At 38.1% G+C, this 22,740-nt stretch overlaps 2 protein-coding genes across 3 annotated transcripts in view; one reads left to right on the top strand and one right to left on the bottom strand.

Moving 5' to 3' along the window:
• Nucleotides 1-6,567, top strand: part of wdfy4 (WDFY family member 4) — a 52,949-nt gene extending 46,382 nt beyond the window's left edge. The window contains exons 58-64 of one of the 2 annotated variants that reach the window (XM_023327566.1): nt 612-769; nt 3,045-3,203; nt 3,277-3,456; nt 3,630-3,812; nt 4,803-4,890; nt 5,541-5,670; nt 6,256-6,567. In XM_023327566.1, the coding sequence (XP_023183334.1) occupies nt 612-769; nt 3,045-3,203; nt 3,277-3,456; nt 3,630-3,812; nt 4,803-4,890; nt 5,541-5,670; nt 6,256-6,319 (962 nt within the window). In that variant the 3' untranslated portion in view covers nt 6,320-6,567. Of the gene's footprint in view, nt 1-611; nt 770-3,044; nt 3,204-3,276; nt 3,457-3,629; nt 3,813-4,054; nt 4,167-4,802; nt 4,891-5,540; nt 5,671-6,255 lie in introns of those variants that run through there. The other variant, XR_002752147.1, reaches the window with a different exon arrangement.
• A 3,564-nt stretch (nt 6,568-10,131) lies between these two features.
• Nucleotides 10,132-22,085, bottom strand: LOC102222259 (V-set and transmembrane domain-containing protein 4-like). The gene is made up of 8 exons (XM_005800455.2): nt 21,822-22,085; nt 19,286-19,735; nt 13,044-13,097; nt 12,856-12,963; nt 12,703-12,736; nt 11,861-12,000; nt 11,332-11,399; nt 10,132-10,694 (listed from the first exon to the last, which is right to left on the bottom strand). The coding sequence occupies exons 1-8, from the start codon at nt 21,868-21,870 to the stop codon at nt 10,542-10,544; spliced, it is 1,056 nt and encodes a 351-aa protein (XP_005800512.1). The 5' UTR covers nt 21,871-22,085; the 3' UTR covers nt 10,132-10,541.
• Nucleotides 22,086-22,740: the final 655 nt, after the last annotated feature.

Genomic DNA, 22,740 nt, shown 5'->3' with positions numbered 1-22,740 from the left:
GAAGCAGAAGAGATGAATCTGCGAATGCTTAGGGAGAGATTCCTGCATATTACATTTCATATTAAATCTTGGAGTGTCTGATCTGATCAATAAGGAGATGGAGATGAATAGGAGGAGGAACGTTAAGACCAGTACAAACGGAAGTTCTTTCAGGGGATTTTAGACGCAGATCTGGCAAATGGATGTAATGATTTCTGCCTTTTCCTGTATGAATAGGTCAATTACAGGCACAATTACAGCCTCTTGTAAGTTTTCTCACCCACATCTGCCTGCTTTCATTCTGTCTCGGATGCAGGTGCCCCCCAGGACAAAGCTCTGCTTCTTGTAAACTGGGAGAAGCTGTTTTAATTGCCCAGTTTTTTCTGGTCAGTTCAATGAAATTCTTTGCAAGTTTATGGACCTACTGAACTCTTTAATGTGAGGCTTTGAAGAGCTATTAGTTTTATTTGGCCTGATGTGTTCACAGACACTCGCCAAATACAAGATTACCTTTTTACATACAGCCTTACTCCATATCTTTATGGTATTCCTGCTAGGCAGTAACAGATTTTGTTTTGTAATTTCAAATCCTTTTGCTTTTACTAATAAAGTAGTTCTGAACCTTATTGCAGAGCTACCAAGAGGTCCAGTGGGTCAAATATTATGTCATGAAAAAGAAGTTTTGGTCGTGGAGAAGAACCGGTTACTCATGTCGCCTCCATCTGGCTGCTTCTTCAGCTGGGGATTTCCAGACAACAGCTGCGCCTTTGGAAACTATGCCACAGAGAAGGTATGCACCGTACGCTGGCTCCCTAGAGTGGACACCCCTGTTAAAATGCCCTGGTTTTGTTGTGTAAAAAAATGCTTTCAAAGCTTTTTCACCTTTAATTTGACACTTAAGCCGTACAGTTAAATTGAAAAACAAATAAATGTGTTTAGATTGAAATTGTTCAAACTAAAAAGCTACAAGGAACTGGCTGCAAACATGCACACATTTTTAAGCTAATGTTTTTTGGGGGGGGGGTTGCATTTAGTGTTTTTTTTTTGTTTGTTTGTTTGTTTTAGTTAGCTCCTCCAGTAACTTGTAGTAAATCCGATCACCCTAAATTAAAGTTCACTTTATCTCTAGGATTTTTCACTGGTATTTGCTCATTTTCATTCTTCAGCTAAAGCCATGTTTTTCAGAGAGGTCACAAAGGATCAAATTTATCTCATTGTGCAAGTATTTCTGTCAGGAAAAGGGTACAGAAAATTCTACATATTACATGTAACTACTCCATGGAAAAATGAAGAAAGTTATTAATAACTGGAGAAAATATGAGACACCAGTGACTTTGCAAAATGTGAAGATTTTACTCAAACCTTAAAAAAAAAAACTGACAGGATGAACTAAGCACAGATTCGTTAAAGAGGATTCCAGCATTGTTAAAGGAGCTGCATTAATTTCTGAGAAGTCCCACTTGTGTTTTATGTCCAATAACAAAATATGTTTTGGTCCAAGTTTGGTTGTAAGGTTTGATTCTAGAGCTCTAGACCGGGACCATTTGCTGCAGGTCTTCTTTCTCTCTTTACACTCTCCACCTGATTTCAAGAAAATACTTTTCAATTAAGTGTGTGCACACAGGTTGTCACTCTTCTTCATTTCTTATATATTTTTACTCTAAAAATGTATTTCTCTTTTAGCTGAACTGTTTATAAAATATATAACGTTAAGGAAGAAAATTAATCTGAAAGTATCATTGTCTCATTTCTTTAAGCTGCTCAAGCAGGCGTATATTTTTACAGCTTTGTAAATTCATTGCTTGTGGTTGTTTGAGCTGCACAAGTTAGGTGATGCATTTTATGTCTTACTTGCAAGCTCTTGTAATTGCTTCAATTAAATTAAGATAAAGCAAGTATTTTATTTTATTTTTTCAATTGGCTTCAGAGGTTGGACATGATTAAACTTTGTTACCGGAGCTAAAACAATTTTGTAAACCTCTCCATAGAGATAATTTATTGATCTTTTTCATCCTCCTGTGAACTCGATAAAGTCAACAGATACTGTATTTCAGAACTATTGAAATTCTTCTAATTGACAATATTTGTCAATGTGAGCCTTTACACACCTTGTGCACATTTTATTTCTGTGATATTTGTTCTCAATAGCTTTGGGATTTTTTTTTAATTGTTCCTATTTATTTTATTGGCTTTGTTTATATTGGTCCTTGCCTTATCAAGTAATAAAACTACAAGATTAGTTGACTATAAAAGGATAAAAATGATAGAATAATAATTGAGCACTTAAAAAAGGCCTAAAATATAGAAATCCAATTTATTACCAAAATAATATTTTGTGATCTGAACAAAATTACTATTACATAATTTTCTCATGCTGCTCTTCATGCTTGAATTATGAAGAAAAATATTTGAAGAAGCTATTTTTTTTTCATACACAACATAAATATTTAAGAGAATTAATTTGGCCCAGATGTTTCTGTTTCCACATTTCAGATGTTTTTCCCAGCAGGATTTAGAACTTTTTGTCAGATTTATGTCTTTCCACAGAACATACTGTAAGACATGACACAAAAACTATTGTGTGTAATTGTGCTGTCATTATTAGACATACAAGTAGTTTAAGGTTTCTTTAATACACAGAAGCTAGAGAAATAAAAACATAGTTTAGACAGGAAGCAAAGAAAACAGTCAATGTTAAAAGTCCACACATTTTGAAAGATTTGCTACTATATATAGTGAGACAATAATCGCACCTGATAATCTTGTCCACATTATTAAGTAGTTAGGTTGAAAAGTAAAAATTGGGGGAGAAGTCTGCAGATATTTGCAGTCAAGACTTTTAAAAAAAGCCAGTAAATAAACACCTAAAAAATCTCTATCTGAATGTATAAAATTAAGTAAACAGAAGTTCCTTTTTGATTTTGTTTGGTTGTTTTTAGTTTTAAGATTGATTTTTATTGCTATAGCTTTTATTCGAAAGGTTAAAAATTCTAAAATTGTTACAATTGTCCATACAAAGACTTTTCATAATTTGATATCATTAACAGATAAATGAATATTTCCAGCACTTTACAGTAAGTGAGAGTTTGTGTGACTGGGGGGAGACGTTGTGCGCCGCCTGCCCAAACATGACCACCGTCATCACTGCAGGAAGCAGCACTGTTGTGTGTGTGTGGGAAGTGGCTGTCAGCAAGGACAAACCTTCTCACATGAAACTCAGACAGGTGAGTCTGTCTGCTAGTTTATTCACTCTAGCTACTTAGCAGGGCTTCTCTCTGACTCTCCTGTGTTTCGCAGCCCTTATACGGTCACACAGACGCGGTGACATGCCTGGCTGTGTCTGAGGGCCACAGCTTGATAGTGAGCGGCTCCCGTGACCTCACTTGCATCCTCTGGGATTTGGAGGAGCTAAGTTATGTCACCCAGTTAGCAGGACACGAGGGCAGCATCTCTGCTCTGGCTATCAATGATCTCACTGTAAGTCCACCCCCTCTCTGTATTTTAATTTTACGTCCATGAAATTAGCCCACAGCGTAAAGAAGGGAGGATCCTCACTGCTGACAGTGGGCATATCCTCTTTGTGTTTTGCTTGTTTTTTGCACTCTTGTGGTCGCACGTTTTAACGTCAACACCTTTCTACTTTGTCCAAGGGTGAGATTGTGTCCTGTGTGGGTCCTCTGCTTTACCTGTGGAACATGAAAGGCCAGCTGCTGGCTTCCACAGGAACTTCCTCTGGGCCTCAGACAGACATCCTGTGTGTCAGCTTCACACAGCAACATGAGTGGGATTCCAGGAATGTTATTGTCACAGGCTGTACAGATGGCATTATTCGGGTAGGTTCTCTCTATTTAGGCATAGTGCCTAGCAGAACTGTTTATAACTCATGTATGTTATTTTTTTTTTTAAATATATATATATGTAAGTAAAATGCATCATGAAGGTCAAGGATAAATTTGCAGAGAACTGTATAGCAAAGTTTGGGTTATAAAAGAGTATTATGTTAATTAATCAACTTTTGGATGTGCATTTACAAATATGACCTTTATGAACGACTGACTGTCCTGTTTACACATAGAAAGTGTCCTGACCAGTTCCTCCCTTTATTAAAACATGGAGGTGGCAGCATCATGTTGTGGGACCGCTTTTTTTCCCACAAGAACAGGAATTTGAAGGAAAGATGAATGAAGGTACATTGATGAAAATCCAAAATGAAAATCCAAAATGAAATGGTGTTGGAGGCCCAGTGGGGGCTGAATACAAATGTATGTCATACTTTTTTAGGATTTTATTTGTAAAAGATGTAAAAATATGTATAATTTTTCTATCCCAATAAAAACATTGAGGTTTGTTGTTATAATATGACAAAATTAGTAATGGTTCAAGAGGTATAAATTCTTTTGCAGAGCACTGTGTACAGTAAGTCAGACTCATTTCTCTTTGCACTGTTTTTATGTAGTCTACTTTCCACTGTTCTGCCATGTAGTCATTACTTTGATATTATCCTCACATATGCCCACTTGAATGTCCACTGAAGTTATTAATGACAACATAAAAGTGGCGTGTGTGTCGGCTGAGTGTTTTTACTCAGGATTAATATTACCACATGCCGCCTCCTTGCAATCAAAGCGCCAAAATCTGAATTGTGCTTCGCTTGGAGAGTGTGTGTGTGTCCGTGCCACGTGCACGGGGTGCACACACAAACGCTACCCTTACCAAATCATTACGCTGGTAGTGTGAGGTGGATGTGTTCAAGTGTGAGCGTGCTTGTTATTATGTTGAATTATGTCTATAATTTTGCCACTCGTTATGTGTCTCTCATACAGATATGGAGGACAGAGTACACCAGAACACAATTACCTGGCCCTCCAGAAGAGCCCATGTCCCCAGGGCAGGACCAGATAGAGAGAAACGGTAATGTTACTGACAGTGCTATAAGATATGAGTGTGTGTGTTTTATTTATAACAGTACAAATATATGCAGTTGACTGTAAGAAAACTCTGAAACCACCTCATATGCAACTGTGGAAAAAGGGGTCATACTCACCTTAATGAAATAAATCGTTATGATGGCGTCTAACTGCTTAGCTCAGCGCTAGACTCTGTCTTTTCCAGACGAGCGCTCCTAGTTCTCACCCTACCCCTCGCTAGCATTATGGCTAGCAAGAATTATGTTGTTATAAAGTTATTAAACATAGAGGCAGTAAACACTGATGAATAATTCTGCTGACGTGCCCGTGTGGGTGTGTGTGTGTGTGTGTGTGTGTGTGTGTTTGTATAATTTAGAAAGCAATAATACCCAGATCCAATTTAGCATACGTTGGTTACAGCCTCACGTCACCTCATAGGAGTATTATGCTTTCCAATTACATTGAGACAAGTCTTTACGTAACCCTGAAGCTTTTATATTTGAGGGAATTTTCTGCCTTTTACTGCCCACTGACTGGAGATGGACATGCGTTAATGTACAGTTTAATTGTTTTGTGAGGACCGCTGGGTGCCACAACGTTAAGCTCACTGGTTATTTTGGAGTAAGTGGATGTGCTCTCTTGATGGGTCTGCAGGGAGCGCCTCGGGCCGGGGGAAAAGCTGGAGGAGATGCCTGGTGTTATGTCGGGAGCTGAGCAGAGGTCAGAGTGTGTCACAACGCCGCTCCAACGATAGCCCCGCCATCACCGCCCTGGCCATGTCCAGGTACAGACACCGCGCACAAACTCTCAACAACGGAAATGATTGCATTTTGCTGTGTTTAATTACTGTGATCTACACTAAAGCTCACTATTACTAATAATCCTGATTTTGCTCTACAGTTATTTTAATTTAATCAATAAGTTTGTTTGTGATTGGACATGAGACAGGCATTTCAAAACATGATAAAATAATTGTCAGATGGTGTTTTTTTTTTTTATTAAAATAGCCATATTCTTTTTATTTACCACTAAAAACATGATATGTCAAAAGTTATTTATACCATTTTCAATTATCAACAAAAAAATACTAAATATTAAAGTTACTGAGTTTGTTTGGAGCAGAGATAGTTATAAAGTTTTAAAGATCCTGGGAGGAAGGATCTGTAGTAATGCTCCTTTGTGCACAAATTATTTGACGAGGCAAAAATCTGGATATTTGTTTTTATAGGTTTTAATATTGAAGAAACCAACATCTATTTATTTCCTCTGACTAGTAAAATATTTATTGAATGTAATTTTTAATGATAAGAATGTTGTCAAATTTGCTTCCACTGGATGCTTCACAGCATGCCTACCCTCATTTGTGCAGGACTCATGCGACCCTGCTGGCTGGAGACGCTTGGGGCAGAGTTTTCACCTGGGTCTGCGACTGAGCGATTGTTACTGTGGAAATGTCTGAGTACCATGATGCTCCATGAGGAAAGAATTTGACAGAAAAACTCTCAGGTGTGACACTGGCTCAGCAGTAGAAACTGTTCTACATCTGCTGTCTTGTAGATATAGTAGTTACACATCAAGTTATACATAAAACAATATTTTCCACTTATAAGCATATTTAATTATGTAATTTGCTGTGTTAATAATGGATGCTAGTGAATATAAATAAAATCATGAACAGACATTTTGTGAGATCATTTCTTACGCCTCTCTTCATAAGACCTGACACTGGTCTTATGAAAAAGACCAGGGTCAGGTTGTTCAAACTTCTTAAAAGTGAAACCAGAGGGATACCAGCAAATGTTTGTTTTAATAAACAAAAAAGTATGTGTAATAAATAAAATAAAGCTTTGGTAGATCAAGAGAAGTGACCAAGGTCTGTAGTTGACGTTTATTAAAAAAAACAATTAGATTGCCTTCTACAATTTCAGTTTTAAGTTGTAGAAGGGGATGTGAGTGAATACAGACAACGTGGTGTATTTAAGTGGTTTTATAGTGAATAATTACTGGTATAAAGTATTATATTATGACATAATTTTTAGGTCATTTTTCAAGATAATAAAAAACGATGCACACAAGTTTGCATGTTACACTACAAGATGTTTTCTGTAGTGAATGTTTGTGGCGTGCAGAGTTCAGGATGTTTGTCAGACAGGAACTGGGTTTTGTTTTTCACAATGTGTTTTTACTTTGCTTCATAATGCGGTACTTAGGAGAATTTAACTGTTTCCTCGGATCATAATTCTTGGTGTGGAGTTTTCGATGTGGGGGGATTTAAAATGTGTTTGGGTCTTGTTGAGGGATGCTTTATGCTTGTCGCAGATTATTTGCATGTCTATGGTTTCCCAAAGACAAATATGTCTCTTTAGATCCGTCGCTGAGGGACTGACCACAAAGTCCTGCTTTGAATCTCAGCCATTTAACAAGAAGCAGCTTGAAAGTTCATTCCTAACTGAAATTATTAACCTGAAAGTTCATTCTGCTGTAACACAGCAGACAGGTCAGAGATAGAGTTGTGCAAATAGTTTAAAACCAGGTCAGGTTGTAGAGTGATATCCAAAGCTTTGAACATCTCAAAGAGCTCTATTCAATCATCATCTGCCCATGGTAACTGTAGAAGAGCAACATGAATTCACAGCTAAGGCTGGACAATCTGGGGACAGGACAACTGAACTGTGCAGTTCACAAATTTGGCTTGTATGGAGAAATAGCTAGAAAAAGAGGTTTTACCTTTCTGAAAGAGAATAACACAAAAAACAGACAGAATAACAAGTCAGGGTGTCAAAATCAAATACACAACAGGCCAAAATTAAATACCTAAAGGGAGGAAATGTCAAATAAGACACAATAAAAAGTCAAATAAATCTCAGACATTCTTATTTTTTTAAAATCCTTGCGAGCTAAGTTTCAATTTAACGACCCAGCAGAGAAATCAGGAAGTTGTCTTCTTTGTAAGGCAATGTGCTTTCTCCCCCCATGGTCTAGCAAACATCTGGAATAATCTTGTGGGTCAAATATGATTGAGTCTGAATTTGTCATCTGTGGTTTAGAAGAAAGCACATTCAAGTTCAAAATCCAGATCTAAATTCAACAGATAATCTAAGGCAAGGCTTAAATACTAATGATGTTTTCCATCCAACCTGACCAAGCTTGAGTTATTTTTCAAATAAGAAAGAGCAAACATTCCAGTCTCTTGCTGTGCAAAGCTAAATGATTTGTAACTGGGAGGTGGTTCTACATGGAGTTGACACAACTGGATACAAATGTATGTCATACTTTTCAGGTTTTTGTTTTAAAAAATTGAAAACTACGTATGAGTTTTCCCTCCACATCTTATCTGTTACTTTGTGACGGTTTATCACATAAAAGGCAGTAAACAAACACTCATGCTGGATTGTGGAAACTCTGGAGTCCTGCTTGTGTTACGTTTGTTGTTGTGACTCTCAAGCAAATGCACCACTCCTCCGTCATAAAGGACTGGGTCCTTCTCTTTAACCTTTGTGTGTGTGGCTAATTGTGCTAAGTGGAGTGGCTTAATAGAGTGGAAAATAGTCCTCATAATTTTCCCAGAGAGCGAGCGTTGACCTTCTCTAAAGACAACAGCCATCTCCATTCTCTCTACACGGCTGGTTTTATGATATGAGATGTCAAACCACTGGGTTCCTCAGAATAATTAAATCAAATAAATTATTGCACCTAGGCAGAACCATCTTGTAGCCTAACCCAATTATAATGCACTGTAAAGCTAATTATTAACCATGATTACAATTAGTCTAATTTGAATAAATGTAGTCATTAGCGGGTTCATCCCAGTCAGTGTGAACCGTGGGGGATGATGGTCTCTCTGTCTCTCTCCCACTCGCTATAAAAGGAGTGTAGATGTGCATCATTCTCTTTTTGGAGGCACCTCCATCTTCATTCCATTCTTCATACTGACCTTCACAAACTGCCTTGCACCCTTCACCTTCCCTGTATGTACTGCTTTCTGGATTTAATACGTCAGTTTTACACGCTGATTGGACTAATTTCTGGTATTTTATGAAAGATTTATCTAAACAATGACCCAAGAGGAGGGTCTTTGGCTTTTTGTGTCATGAATCAGATAAAAAATACAGAGAAAAGTCCTTCATGCTCTAATGAACGTAGCCAATTTCTTTGTTTTCCACAAAGAAAAAATGTCCAATAATAGTTATCTTTGGCAGAGTAACAAATGCAGTAATTTCTAATAATTTCCAGCAATTTCTAAATGTGAGGAAATGAAAGTAGTGCTGCACAATATATTGCAAATTTTTCATAATTCCTAATATTAATGCACAGATTATGCATATCGGGGGGAAGTGCAATAAAATGATTGAATTACCATATTCAAGCACCATATTTTCAGGCTACCTAAGCCTGCAGCACATTGGTGCTTACACTATATTGCATAAATCTAACTAGAAGGATTCTACTGTTAAAAAGCCAAAACAGCAACAATATGCAACCTTTTCAATAACTTTGTTCTTGGCCTGGAAATCATATACATTTTTGTGACAAAATAGATTGGACTTTCATACGTTGGAGCCATTTCAACCCTGTAGATGAATTATCATCCCCATAGACATAGTGTCTGCGTAACTTGACAAAAGATTGAATTTTTGGAGTTGGGTTCTGTTAATAGGTCATAGGATGTCAATATCTTACCTGTTACTGGTTAACCACCTGCTTCAGAAATTATCCAGTTTCTTCTTTATGCATGTTCAATACACTCTTTTGTAGTGGCATATTAGTCTTCACTTATTTATAGGTGTAGCACCAAAGAGTTCATAAAGCACAGAGGTTCTCAGTGTCAATTCAGTAAATGTGTGATTATTATAACAGGCACAAAGAAGGAAACTTAGTTTAGCTACAAACCATTTAGTTCAAAAACACACTATATACTGTATGTCTCACTATGTATGATCAGCTATCAAAATAAACCGGTTTACTTCTTTTCAAGTTGCACCCATGGCCGATCCTACTGGAAAAACAGGTAGAAATGTGAGGTTTCAAAGACGGTCATGCAGAAGAATATTTTGACATTCCCCAAATAATTATTAGTTATCTTATCAGATGCATCGGAATGTAATGCTGGAATTGTATTCACCTAATCCAGTGTATCTTTCGCCATTGTAGAAACAAAAGGCGGTTATGCAATATTGTTTGCTAGGTGTATTTCTATTATTTCAGTCTGCACTTTTCTAAATTAAAGACTTCAGACCACAGCATATAATAGTATTGAGTTTTAATACAGTAATAATGAGTTTGCTTAAAAAGCTGATTGTTAAAGTGACATGATGCTGCGGTAAAAAAAGAAATTCTAGACAACAGTTTATTTCAACACAGTCTCATAGGCTTATAGACAATAGTTGACAGTAAATCTGGGCTATAAACAACAGACTCACTGGCCAGTGACCACGTCAATAAGCAAAGGACCCCAATAAAATAGATGTGCAGGACTGGACCTGCACAGAGCACACTCCAAACCACTCACTTACCCTCAAACATAGCGTCTTTCATCAAAAACAGCTAAATATCATGCTCATAGTTTATAAATATGTTCCTTTAGATGCTGCTTAGTTCAGTTTTGGGTGGAGAACTGGATCTCTGCCCTCACCAGGAGGTGCTGAGCTGCCAGGTCTATAGCTTTTCTTCCTGGAAGAGGATCTGAGCATACACAGTGTCGGAGCTGGAGGGTGTGGCGTCAGGGCTGGGAGAGACTGGTGGCTCCTGCCGCGGTCGGACTAACTCCAGCTCTGCGTATGTCAGGCTGTCTTCATGTGAAACTCGGGACTAGAGGAGGAACAGAAAAACAAGAGAGGAATTTAGCTGGCAGATAACGCAAATGAGAAACGTAGTCTGTTCAGCATTCTCCCGCTAAGCATCTCGTCAGCTGCAGAAACTATGCGTTCACTGCTTTTGCAGGAGCTTTGGGAACATTCAGTTTACTTGAAAACATTTGCTGCCAAAGGAGTCCTATTCAGCACCTTCAGATCTTTCTAATTGCACTAATCTGATCCGCATGTGAACGCTTACATCTCCGGTGCTTCTTTTCACAGCGAAATCTCAAGTACAGCACAAGTAGAGACACTGGTGGTCCTGATTTTGAGTTAGTTTGCCTCTGAATGTACTCGTTTGAGGCTTTCATTGTGGATATTAAACCAATGAAGCACTCTAAGTAAATAATTGAGTTTCTGAAGCAATAATGCTAAATAGAATTATCAAGCTCATAACTGAATGAAGCGACAGCAATAAACTCTGGTAGACAATCACGCGGTCGTGAAACATATTCCCTCTTGTGCGTATTTCAATAACAAATCTGCTCTTGAAGAACAAAATAAAAGGAAAAACATCTTTTAAAAAAAATTAAAAATGCATAATGAAGCGCTGCAAGTGTTTATGGCATCCAGAAAGCAGACAGAGGACTTACGGTAGCAGATCTCCTCGGCTGAGTCTTCAACCTTCTGGGCTTCTGAGGTCTCTTTGCTGCGACAGGCGCTGCAAGAACAGAATGTGAGAAACTTAATTGTGTGAAAAACAACAGCCTGGAGATTTGAATCCACAAATGTCACTGTGTGTGTTGAAGTCAACGTCTAACTCAAGCAAGATGTTGCTTAGAAGTGAAACAAGACCATGGTTTAGTCTTTCGGCGTAGATTTAATGTCTGCTCTTAGTTGGTGATATTTTTTTTTTGTGGGCTTTGACCTCTTTCTGCCCTTTGGGACTTTTTAATACTTCCACATGTGTTAGGAATGAGACATGAAATTTAACCGCAAGAAAGAGAAGAGAAACTGAACCAAGCTTTCTTTTTCATTCGGAGCTGGAGAAGTTTTCTTCTAATAATCTTTTACTTTTATCCACATTGAGATAATGGCTTTTCAACAGGATCTACAGGGTAAATAGGCTGAGTGCTGAAGGCATATGTAGCTACTTCTAGGAGTTAAAACACAATCGTATACCTCTGATGGGTGGCTGAAACAGTGGCTCTTCAGATGGTGTCAGTTTTGGTCCTCTGTCAACCTGCTGTCTTGTCTCTTTTCTTCGTGTTCTTGGGGGAGAATTGGAGCAGCTGCTGGAGCTGGTAACAGTCTCTCCAGAACTGCAAAGAACAGAAGATCCAAAGATCACCCGTAATTTCCCTATAAAAAGTAATTTCCCTATAAAAAGTGGATGTTTAAGCCTTTTGTTTTCTTGTATTAAAGCTACATACTGATCTACGCTGTTGTTCCCTATTATTTCTTAACCAATTGGATAGATTTTGCCTTTCTTGATATAGATTTTTATTTTTTCATAGCAGTTTTCAGCAACAGTATTGCAGTTACATGTTTTCCTGATTTCATGGAGATGCTGTAGTAGTGAAATAATAAAAAAAAGGTCTGTAAAACCGAAACGTCACATTACCTAATGCAATTTGATTTTGCTAACTTGGTAAAAAAAAAACAAAAAAAAAAAACATGTAAGATTGAGACTTGCACAGGAGTGAGAACAAAAATCCTCTGCTTAATTAGGTTTAGAAATTAACTTGGTGACAAAATATCTTCTACAAATGCTTCAGTCCTCCTGACTTCTATTAAAAATCCTTCAAGCATATTGTTCCTCGAGCAACCTATAGACTTTGTTTTGATGGAAAGACAGGATTACAACTGCAAAGTGATACAAAAGGAATGACCTAATTATGACCTTTCATGAGTATGATATATAAGAGATATGTATGATTGCACCAAACATTTAAATGTTCATTTTGTTTACCATTTTGATTTGTCAACATGTTTTGTAAGTGTCTTAAAAAACAACATAGTACCTGCTTTCTGGACATTTGACGAAAAGATAACTGGCTGTGGAGAAATCAGAAGAAAGATCATTGTGAATGTAATAATTTGTTGTAAGAACTACAGGTGACACTTCATTTTATTTTACATATTAGTTGCTGTAGAGAAAAAAAGTGTGGATTTACCTTTCAATCTGTGTCTCCTGTGGAAGTACTGGCATGTTAAAACGAGGGAGAACAAAAAGATGGAAAGCAGGCCCAGTGAGCAGATCAACACGGCACACAAATACACATCTGAATCAGAGACAAAAAAATATTGTCAAGGTTATGCATGATTAAAGGTTATATGAAGGTCTAGAGATTTAAGACATTACCTGCAAATAAAACCCAGAGCCCCTCGCTGCTGCCATCCTCAGGAGTAAAGTGCACTATAGAAACAAACGTTGCAGTAAGTCAGCAGAACACAGCACTTAAAGAACATAAAATTTCCAAGTCTATCTTTATAAATTGCTGATGTCTGTGGGCACTGACCCAATGGAGCAGACAACCTCAGTGGTTTATGGAAATATCCAAACCACTGCTGTGAAGAAAAAAAAAGAAAAACTGCTCAAAAGCATCGGCCAAACCCACAGTGGGGACATCCACAAAGCTGCAGGCCTCACTGGGCAGCTGCTCTCGGATAAAAATGAGGAGATTTTCTTTTATTCTGTGTATTCGCTTTTGACTGTCACTTCACAGTTGTTTTGTTGATACACATAAAAGATATTCAAAAAAAGCATTAAATCAGATTAACTTCACAATCATTTCCAGCCCCATCCACCCATCCATTCATCCATTCATCCATATATAAATAACTCTGGACATTGGGCTAGAGGCGAGGTCCACCCTGGTCAGATGTTTCCAGACCACTAGATTTCATTCAAAATCAAATCTGCTTTGTTTGCCATCTAATAGCTTTCTCTGTTTTTTTTTTTTTTTTTTTTGTAAGTAAAGTTGCATATTGTTTTATGTTCCGTGTGAGGAATGATGTGGTTGGGATTTTCTTCTTAAAAACCTGTTTGCAAACTGTATTGACTGAACTTGAAAACTGACAAACTTTTGTCATGTACAAGTATGTGGCATGAAAAGCTACATTATTTTAAAAAATCGGAAAAGAAAAAAGTTATTTTAACTATTTTACATTTGCACAGCAAATTCACTCTTTTTATTTTTAAAGAGTTAGACGCAGGAACTTCAAAATCATCTTACATTGTTAAGGTTGTTATAAAGATGCTTTTTCTTGGTAAAACATACAGTGAAAAGATGCTAGTAAAAGTAAAAACTTTTAATTTATTTCTGTAGCATAATCTGTACCCAACTTGTCCAGTCTCCAATGACCTTTTGTGAATAAATGGATACGCATATGAATAACCTCTTGAGTCTGAACTTTGAGTTCTCAGCTGATGGAATAAAGACTCAAGTTGAGAAATGGTTGTTTTTAACCCACACAGTCTGAGGTCAACAGGTTGGCTATCAGGAGCTGTTATATGTACATATGTTATACAGATGTGTCTGCAAAATGCTGACTGTACACCAAATGGCGCCACGTTTATGCTAAAACGTATATATACAGTCCAGAATGAACATGTTGCAGCTGTTGGCTCATCTGCACTCATCCAGAAAGGAAAAGTGAAGATGTGGAAAGTGTTGTAAATCTAAAGCCAGTGCTCAGAGAGATTCAGCCCGTTGATACAAAACGTAGCAGACAGCACTCAAACGTTTGGTTTAAATGGCTTAATTGGGAACGTCATAAAGCAAACATTGGTCTTGTTTGGCTGAATCTTTGGGATATGAATAATTCCTAAATTTAAGTGTTGAGTGAAGGTTGAAAACTGGAAACTAAGGGGTTCCCTGGATTACAGCTTTTTATTCTCGCCATTGTTTACCCTTATAATATCAGCTCTTGTGTTTCCTGGCTCTGTGGTCAATGCATCTCTGGGATGCCTGAGGTTGCGTGGCTTCCTAAGCGTGCCCTGAATATAGGGCAGGGCGTTGTCAGATGGCTCTGTCTGACCTGAACCTTTATGCTTTTCTAGTAAAAAATAAGCAAAATGTGCGGTGCCTTGCAAAAGCTTTCATACCCCTTGAACTCCACAAATCTTGCCTTTGTGGAAGAGGAGAGTAGTAGATGACTACTATTAAGAGAATAATTTTTTGGTTTGCCACAGGCCAAATATGGGTGACCAAACATACTGCCAAAGCTACAATGAAATCATTAAGATTGTAACACATTCGTGTCACCACAGAGCCTAGTGAAAGTCTGGACATGAATTGAATTAGAAAGAGTGGCAAGACATTTATCATCCAATCTAAAAGCTGGAGCTATTTTTAAGACTAAATGACATAAATATCAGTCTCTAGTTGTTCAAACAGACATACTCCAAAAAGCTTTCACCTAAACAGGGGTGCCCACAGTCGATCCTTGAGGGTGGGCATCCTGCATGTTTTAATTCTCTCCCTGGTGGTAGTAACAACCATTTCAGCAAGTCAGTGTTCTTCTTAGGCCTCTAATGGGCCATCATTTGATCCAGCTGCGTTAAACCAGGGAAAGAACTAAGACACGCAGGATGCCGGCCCCCGAGGACCGACTTTGGGCACCCCTGACCTAAAACAACAACAAAGGATGGCTACACTTCTTATCTATGATGTTCTTTTAGCTTTTACATTTATTACTATTGTGCATTGGTCTAATTTTGTGTGGCTAATTGTATTGGGCACACAAAACTGCAATAAAAAACCCAGAGGTTTGTAGGTATAAGATGAAAAAATGTCATGATTCTGGCCTGTCTGCCTGCTTTGTTTTTCTCCTCAGCCTTCACCTCTCCAATCAAGCTCATCTGGTTCACCTGCATGCTGCTGCGCTGCAGCACAATCAGGCTCATGTCATTCACCTGTTCACCAGCAGTTATAGTCAGCTCTCAGGCAGGCAGATGGTGCCAGATTTTTGAAACCTGTCAGTGTGAGTAGGTATCCAGCGGGACTGCCTTTGCCTAACCACGCTCATGACCATCTTTCTTGACTCCTGGATTTCCTTGCCTTGCCCACATCAGACACTTCACTGGCTTCTGATTTCTGGACACAACCCTGTTCCTGTCTCTCTGCCTCGCCCCTAGATGTGCCTGACCTGTTTCTGTTCCCTGAATTCTGATTTTCCCCTAAGCTCATTACCTGCTACCAGTGTTCACCCTCTGGATCAGTCTCCATCTTGCAGAGGTATTCTGTTCTCTACAACCAAGCCCTGCGATGACTGCTCACCACCACTTCCCTGAGGAACCAGAAACCTTGCCCTGTTCTCTACAGCACCTTGAGAAGGTTAGTGGCTTTCTCTATTGAGCCTTGAAACCCAAGATTAAAAGACACTAACCTGGTTCTCTGCCCTCAGCGGTTCCTATCCTAATGCTGGTGGTTACCTGTCCCATACCCTGATTATAAATAAACCATTTCCTTTTCCACTTTGTGCCTGGCTGAAATTTTGGGTCCTCTGTTCTGAATATTACAAAAAAAATGTGCAGAAGTCCAAACGGTATGAGTAGCTTAGGAATCAAACAGTATTAAGTCGGCCATGTATAGCCACATGAAAATGTAGCTGTGCTTTTCATCAGGTACAAACCACAAAATGATGCCTGGATTAATCATATTTTTAAAAATGGGACTTTAAGGGCATTAAAGTCACATTTAATGTGATTAAATCTGTAGCGCTTTCCCCATTTGAGTTTTCCTGACTGTATAAAAATGGACTTCACCAGATAAACATTTGGCAACAGCTAAATGTTTAAGATTTCCAATAAAAGTTCTACTTTTGTGTAATAAATCTGACTATCCCGTCATGATCTCAGTTAAAGTCTTGTGGAGAATTATTTACTGTTACGTGCTTTTTAAATTACCTCATTTAATCCTTCAAGGTCCGTTTAATCTCTAGGGGATTTGACCGTGGCTAAAGCAGCTGAAACTTAATTCTCCAGGAATATTTCTGAGTCTTGGTGACTTAAAACTGCAGTTATCCCAGAATGCTGACATCATTTGAGTTCAAGAACATTGCCAGTTCAGCACCATTACCTTTTCCCCCTCATATTCATACAGTTATACTGTTGGCTGTGTGAGATCATTGTTTTGGGATGGAAATGCCTAAGAACTGGGTTCACACTCAAGTCCAATTTCTCCTGCAGCTACTTGAAAAACACTTAGTTTTTCTTGCTCTTTCTGAAAAAAAAAAAATATGGACCAGTTTTGTATTGATAGAATAGAAGAAGAATATGTCTCAACAGGATGCATTCAATTCTAAACAAATTCTTTCAGGATAATTATAGGAGAAATCCCCATTTTGCTTTCTGCGATTTGTTGAAGAGCAGTGCTCAGCAGACACCTGTAGAGAGGCCAGATGGTGCAGGACACTATTTCTATGAATATATGTAGGAATGTGAAATAACTTGTCATGCTGTCTGAATTACAGTTAATCTGTTTAGTCTAAAAATTGACAAAGTTATGGCAATCAGATTCTAAAACATTGCGTTTCTTGGCTTTTTTCCACTTTTTCATTTTATATTTTTTCTTTTTTTTTTTTTTTTTTTTACATGAAATTCTCAAAAATGAACTGACCTGTTGGGCTCATTGATAATTCTTTGAAAATGCCAAAGGTAGTTTTGTAAATGGTTCCCATACTGCGTAAAATACGGTGATCACATAAATGATAATTATGTGATCACTGAATTTTAATTAAAACTGTTCCAGTAACAAACAAAAGCTTTTAATCAAGTGTTTATCTACCAAAACTAACCCCTAACTTTATTTAAAAGCTTCCCCAAATGGTTTCTTTTCCTACACTGAAAAGGAAGCAAACAGTTTGAGCTGTTGACCACTGGGGTCAGTAGATCAGGAGGCTTGTCTTCCTCCTACATGAAGAAAAGTGAGGGAACCCTGATTGGATAAACAGAGAGGCGTAGCATTGATTTGTTACTCATACATCCAGAAATACCCAATTAGCCATATGCGCCTTAACTTGTCATGTAAACTACAAGATTTGGTTCAATCAATGCTAGGAGAGAATTACAAAACTTATGATTCTGCAAGGAAGGATTTTTGAAGTGAGATCAAATTTTACACGCAGTAAATGACTCCCTTGGCATCTTTATTAAGGATAAACCCAGAATGGTTGCAGCCAAGAGCCTGAAGCTCAGAACTAGTCCAAAAGGGGTTAGGGCCAAAGTGGACTTATGTCATCTTAAATCAACTCCAAACACAAAAAAATAAAAGAATTGTAGGGGTGCTTGAGTCTAACTTCAGCAGTAAATGTGCAAGAGGTGGGGTGCACACTTGAGAGATCGCCAGTCTATCACACGGCAACAGAGAAATACACAGAACAAACAACATGCATACACACACATATCTAATGGCAATTTACAGACCATCTAACCCAACAGTCATGTTTTTGGACTGTGGGAGGAAACCAGAGAAACCATACATGGGGAGAACATCTAACCACTGTGCTCCCAGGCTGGGAACCTTTTTTGCTGAAAGGCAGCAGCGCCGCTAACGACGCCACCATGCAGTTCTAAAAGTAGTTTATTTAAACACTATTTAATAAACGTTTGAACTGTCCTTGTGTTTGCATTGGGGAGTTATTTACAAAGAAGCCATTGATTATTTTCACAGGAAACAGGTTTGAGTTTGTGTGTCATCAGTAATTTTGCTGTGTGAAACATACTGATAATGGAACATGTATGAGCACTCTGCCATAAATATGGGCAACACTTATCTCTATAATATTTTATGGTACTTTTCTATCAAAAACTCTGATTAAAATTGCTTCACTTGTTTTTTTCAAAGTATGTGTATCACACAGACAGATTGTTGGTGGTGGAACTTAATAATCTTTCTCTTCTGGTCTGAGTATCTGTTCAGTGGAAATCCAACAAAGGTCAGAGGTCCATAAATAGCTTTTAGATAAAATCCTATTTTCTTAGGTTTATGGTGTTTTTATGCTGTCTCCTTTTATGGACATCATGAGAGTTATCTACTGACATGGGCATAGAGTGGCAAGAAATTATTATGGTATGATGAATACATGTAAAAATGTCACATTTTCTTTCATGTATTTACGAAAAAACCCTATAAAAGATTAGAAGCCACAATTTACAATACAATTAACTGTAAATTTATCTAATCAATTAATGTTGATTAGATAAAGATTTTGATACATAAGCTTAAGATACTCAGTACTGATCTGCATTTTTTTAAACAAATATTTTGCCCAATATTATGCTGCTTTGGCCTTCTGCTCTGTTATAGTTTAAAAAGTTTAACAACGTGGTTTCATTAGTCAGTCTATCTATTCAGATACACAGGCTGCTGTTTAATAGCCAACAGTGTTAAAGTGCTACCTTACCCAGTGGGAGGTGTTCCTTTAGTTTCCAAACTATAACTGTGTGTTTTTCTTTTTTTCAACTGGAAATATTTCCAAGCAGTCCCATTTGTTTTTCAGATTCTTTTCCATTCTATTGTATGTTTGTCTTTTTTTTTTCTATGCAAACCAAGTTTTAGCTATAGAGGAAAAAGAGGCTGAAATTTATTTTTCAGTTACCTGTCAGCTGTGTGGTGCTGGAGCCATTGGACGAGGCTCTCCAAGTGTTTTTGTATTTTCGGATCTCCTGAACTCTACAGCTATAAAAGCCCTGATCCGTCCCTGTGATATTGATGATGAGCAACCGGTACACTTTTCCCCCTTCATCGTCAAATAAATGAAACTTTGGCTGGGGGAAGTGACGGCTGTAGTTCCCATACTGCTGTATCTTCTTGATCCCTATCCTTACAATCAGAAACTGGGAGGGTGGGAGTGCAGTTGGAGAAGTGGTCGGTAAAGGAGGAGGTCTGAGTGTCGGAGGAGTCAAAGGCAAGTAGAACCAGCGGAGAATGAGGACACTGTTGCTCCACTTTTTTTCAGACACCAGACAGGACAAAGTCAAGTTGTCTCTCTCTGCGACTATGACCAAAGGCCCAGGGGTGACCGTCACATTCAGGGTGTGGCATACCTCTGTTGGCAAAAAGCAGAGCAGAGTTCACATAAACAGTTCATTCAATGCTTGCAACACTGCATACAACAGGAAAATTATGGTTTATAAAATGTCTATAAGTAAAAGTTCAGAAATATGAGTGTATTTGTATTCTTCTGTACCAGGACATTACTTTGTAGAAACAACTTTTAAAGCAGTTGCAATTACAAGTCTACAAGTTTAACAGCAAGGGACTAACATTTTTGACCATTCTTCTTAGCAAGGTAGCCCAAACTAAGACAGACTTGATAGAAAACGTCTTGGAAAATATCTTTTCAAGTCTTGCCACAGATTGTGATTGGATTAAGGCCTGGACTTTGACTGGGCCATTTCAGCATATGTGTATGTAATGAAGATGTAATCTAATCTACTATAGCTTTGGCTGCATGTTTTAGATTATTTAATATTCTGGAAGACGAACTTCTGCCACAGTCTACAGTCTTTTGCAGCCTCCAACAATTTACTTTTTCAGGATTTTCCTGTACTTAGCTGCATCCACGATGTGAAGATTGTTGGCCAAAAATGTATATTTTGAGGATGTTGTGTTATAGCCTCACTTTCCTGACAACTTCTCCACTTCCACCACTATATCCCAGAGTGCCTGGGTCTTCATTGTGCTGTTTGTTCACTGATGTTTACTAACAAACCTTTAAGAATAAACAGGAAGCTGAATACAAATGCACAGCACACTGTTAATATTTTAAATTTGCAAGAAATTACAAGAAATGAAACAGTGTCAATAAGTAAATTGAGAAGAGAACAAAAATACTCATTGCTCTCTCAAAATGAGAAGTCCAGAGAAAAACTATAAAAGATCTTGAGAAATTATGGAGAAATTTCATTAAAGTTGAGTTTAAAAATAAATGTTTTCCTCATGTATCTCTTAAATTTATGTTTTGTTTCTTAAAGTCTTAATAAAAAAATGTACAGTGTTCAAAAACACACTCCTTTGCCATAGTATGTCAGACAGTCACTGAATGACTCAGCTTGCGTGACTCTTTCTTGCTTTTTTCAATTAGTAAATTACAGGAGTTGAAAATGTGCTGCCCTTGGAATGGTCTGAGATCATTCTTTATAACAATGTGTTCCCTGACAGTTACAGCTAATTGTAGCATTTACACAAACTAGGCTTGTACACACACCCACAGTGGCTTGAAGGATTTATGCTGTCAAAAGCATAAAGTATGACTGGCTCTGCTTATGTGTCTTCCATCACCAAAAGGGAATTTTGCCTGTACCGCTAAGAAGCAATTCTGGTCAAGAGGGAAATCAACCAGTCATACGTTCTGCACAACTGTTATTTTTTTCCCCTGCTTACTTTTGTTTTCTTCTGATGGAAGCAGAGTCGCACAGAATGTGAGTCGATAAGTGTGATTAGACAGGCAAAGATTTGCCACAGGTGGGAAACTTTGATCTTCTGTGCAGTAAAACCCAATCCCAGCAGGCGGGATAACTTGGAACATCTGCAGCTGCTTTTTTGTTTGTTCTTGTTATGTCAGTTGGGAATCTGCCCCAGGTTAGGTCCAACGTTATATAAAGCAACATGATAAGCAGAAAAAGTTTCTAGGACATATTAATGTGCAGTTCAAGCTTCTGGAAAAAGCTTACTTGTCAACTTTAGTACAAAATGTATGATTGATCATAGATACCAAAACTTTAAGTCTAAAACATTTTGCTAAATAAGAATTACCTTTCCATGTGTGGCACATTTTCACCTCTTGACTGGGCCAAGAGGTGGCCCAGTCAATTTAAAAACGCTGGGTCAAGTCATGCAGACTTTATCAATCTGTGTGAAATATACATGTGATTTATGATTGTCTTGATTTATTGTCAAAAACCAAGAGAAACATAAATCTAGCACTTACAAGAATCACTTTAAATGCATGCAAAAAAAACAGTTAAACATGCAAGTTTTTTCCTTTGCATCTTTTGTAAAAATAAGATATTCATACTAAAAGTAAACAGAGGTATCTGTTTTACATGTCGCTGTGTGCCCTAATTGCTACTCGGTTTCACCCCTTCTTTCAATTCTGCTGAGCTTCATTGCGGCAAACAAAGTAAACTTACCTGTGACCAGAGTCTTAGTCAGGACCAGGACCACTATAGAGAAGTACATTTTCCACAGTCAGCGAATCCATAAACCTAGACAACTGCACAGCACTTTCAAAAGCAGCTACATTCAAAACAGAGGCTGGCTGCACAAACCACCAGAGCCCTTACCCACCATTAACTCCTCTCCTCTTTCTCCTCTTTTCTCTGTAATATGAAACAGAAAAAGCTCTGTTCCCACTTAGAAACTCCCACTCTCTCCCTCGCTCTCCCCTCTGAGCTGTCTCCGTCAACCTCTCTCTGTCTTTCCCTCTGTGTCCTGCTAAACGTAGGAAATGTCATTTCCTGTGTTCCTGAGAGTGGGTGTTGGATCAGGGCCCAACACCCCTGAACTTAGAGATGATGGCCGTATCTCATCTTGAGGGTTTGCCCTTTGCATATTCATGTTTATGGTCATCTAAACATGATACGTTTTCTTTCCGTTGTTTTCTGTTTGTGCACACACAGATGTGGGATGTCTCCATGTCTCTGGCTGCTGGACGGAGTGGCATGGGCTTGTCTCTGGCTGCGGTTGTCAGACTGTCCCAGTGGTATGAAGCCTGCTGCTTTATTGGGCAGGCTAAACTGCTGAGGCAGGGCTTCTACTGGCTGCTTTCAGCTCTGCCTAAGCCAAATGAAATTACACAACACATTTAACCCTTCAAACAGTGTGTAGGATTTCTATGAAAACCATGGAATCAGTGGAAAGTGTTCTGGCTGTGTTCCTAGAGTGCTTTAATTCCTTCTCACCTTGAGAACTTCTTTTAAAACTTAGGACATGTAAACTGAAGTGCTTCTGCAGTTTAAACTTAGGCCATTTATCACAGGTTTTATGAATTAAAGGTTGTGTTTACATGTGCTAAAATGATACTTCATTTGGGATTTCCCTCATGTTTTC

Source organism: Xiphophorus maculatus, chromosome 22 (genome assembly GCF_002775205.1).
Source record: "Xiphophorus maculatus strain JP 163 A chromosome 22, X_maculatus-5.0-male, whole genome shotgun sequence".
NCBI classification, from domain to species: Eukaryota; Metazoa; Chordata; class Actinopteri; order Cyprinodontiformes; family Poeciliidae; genus Xiphophorus; species Xiphophorus maculatus.
Note: the sequence above shows the minus strand (reverse complement) of the source record. Positions and strands in the feature narration are given on the sequence as shown.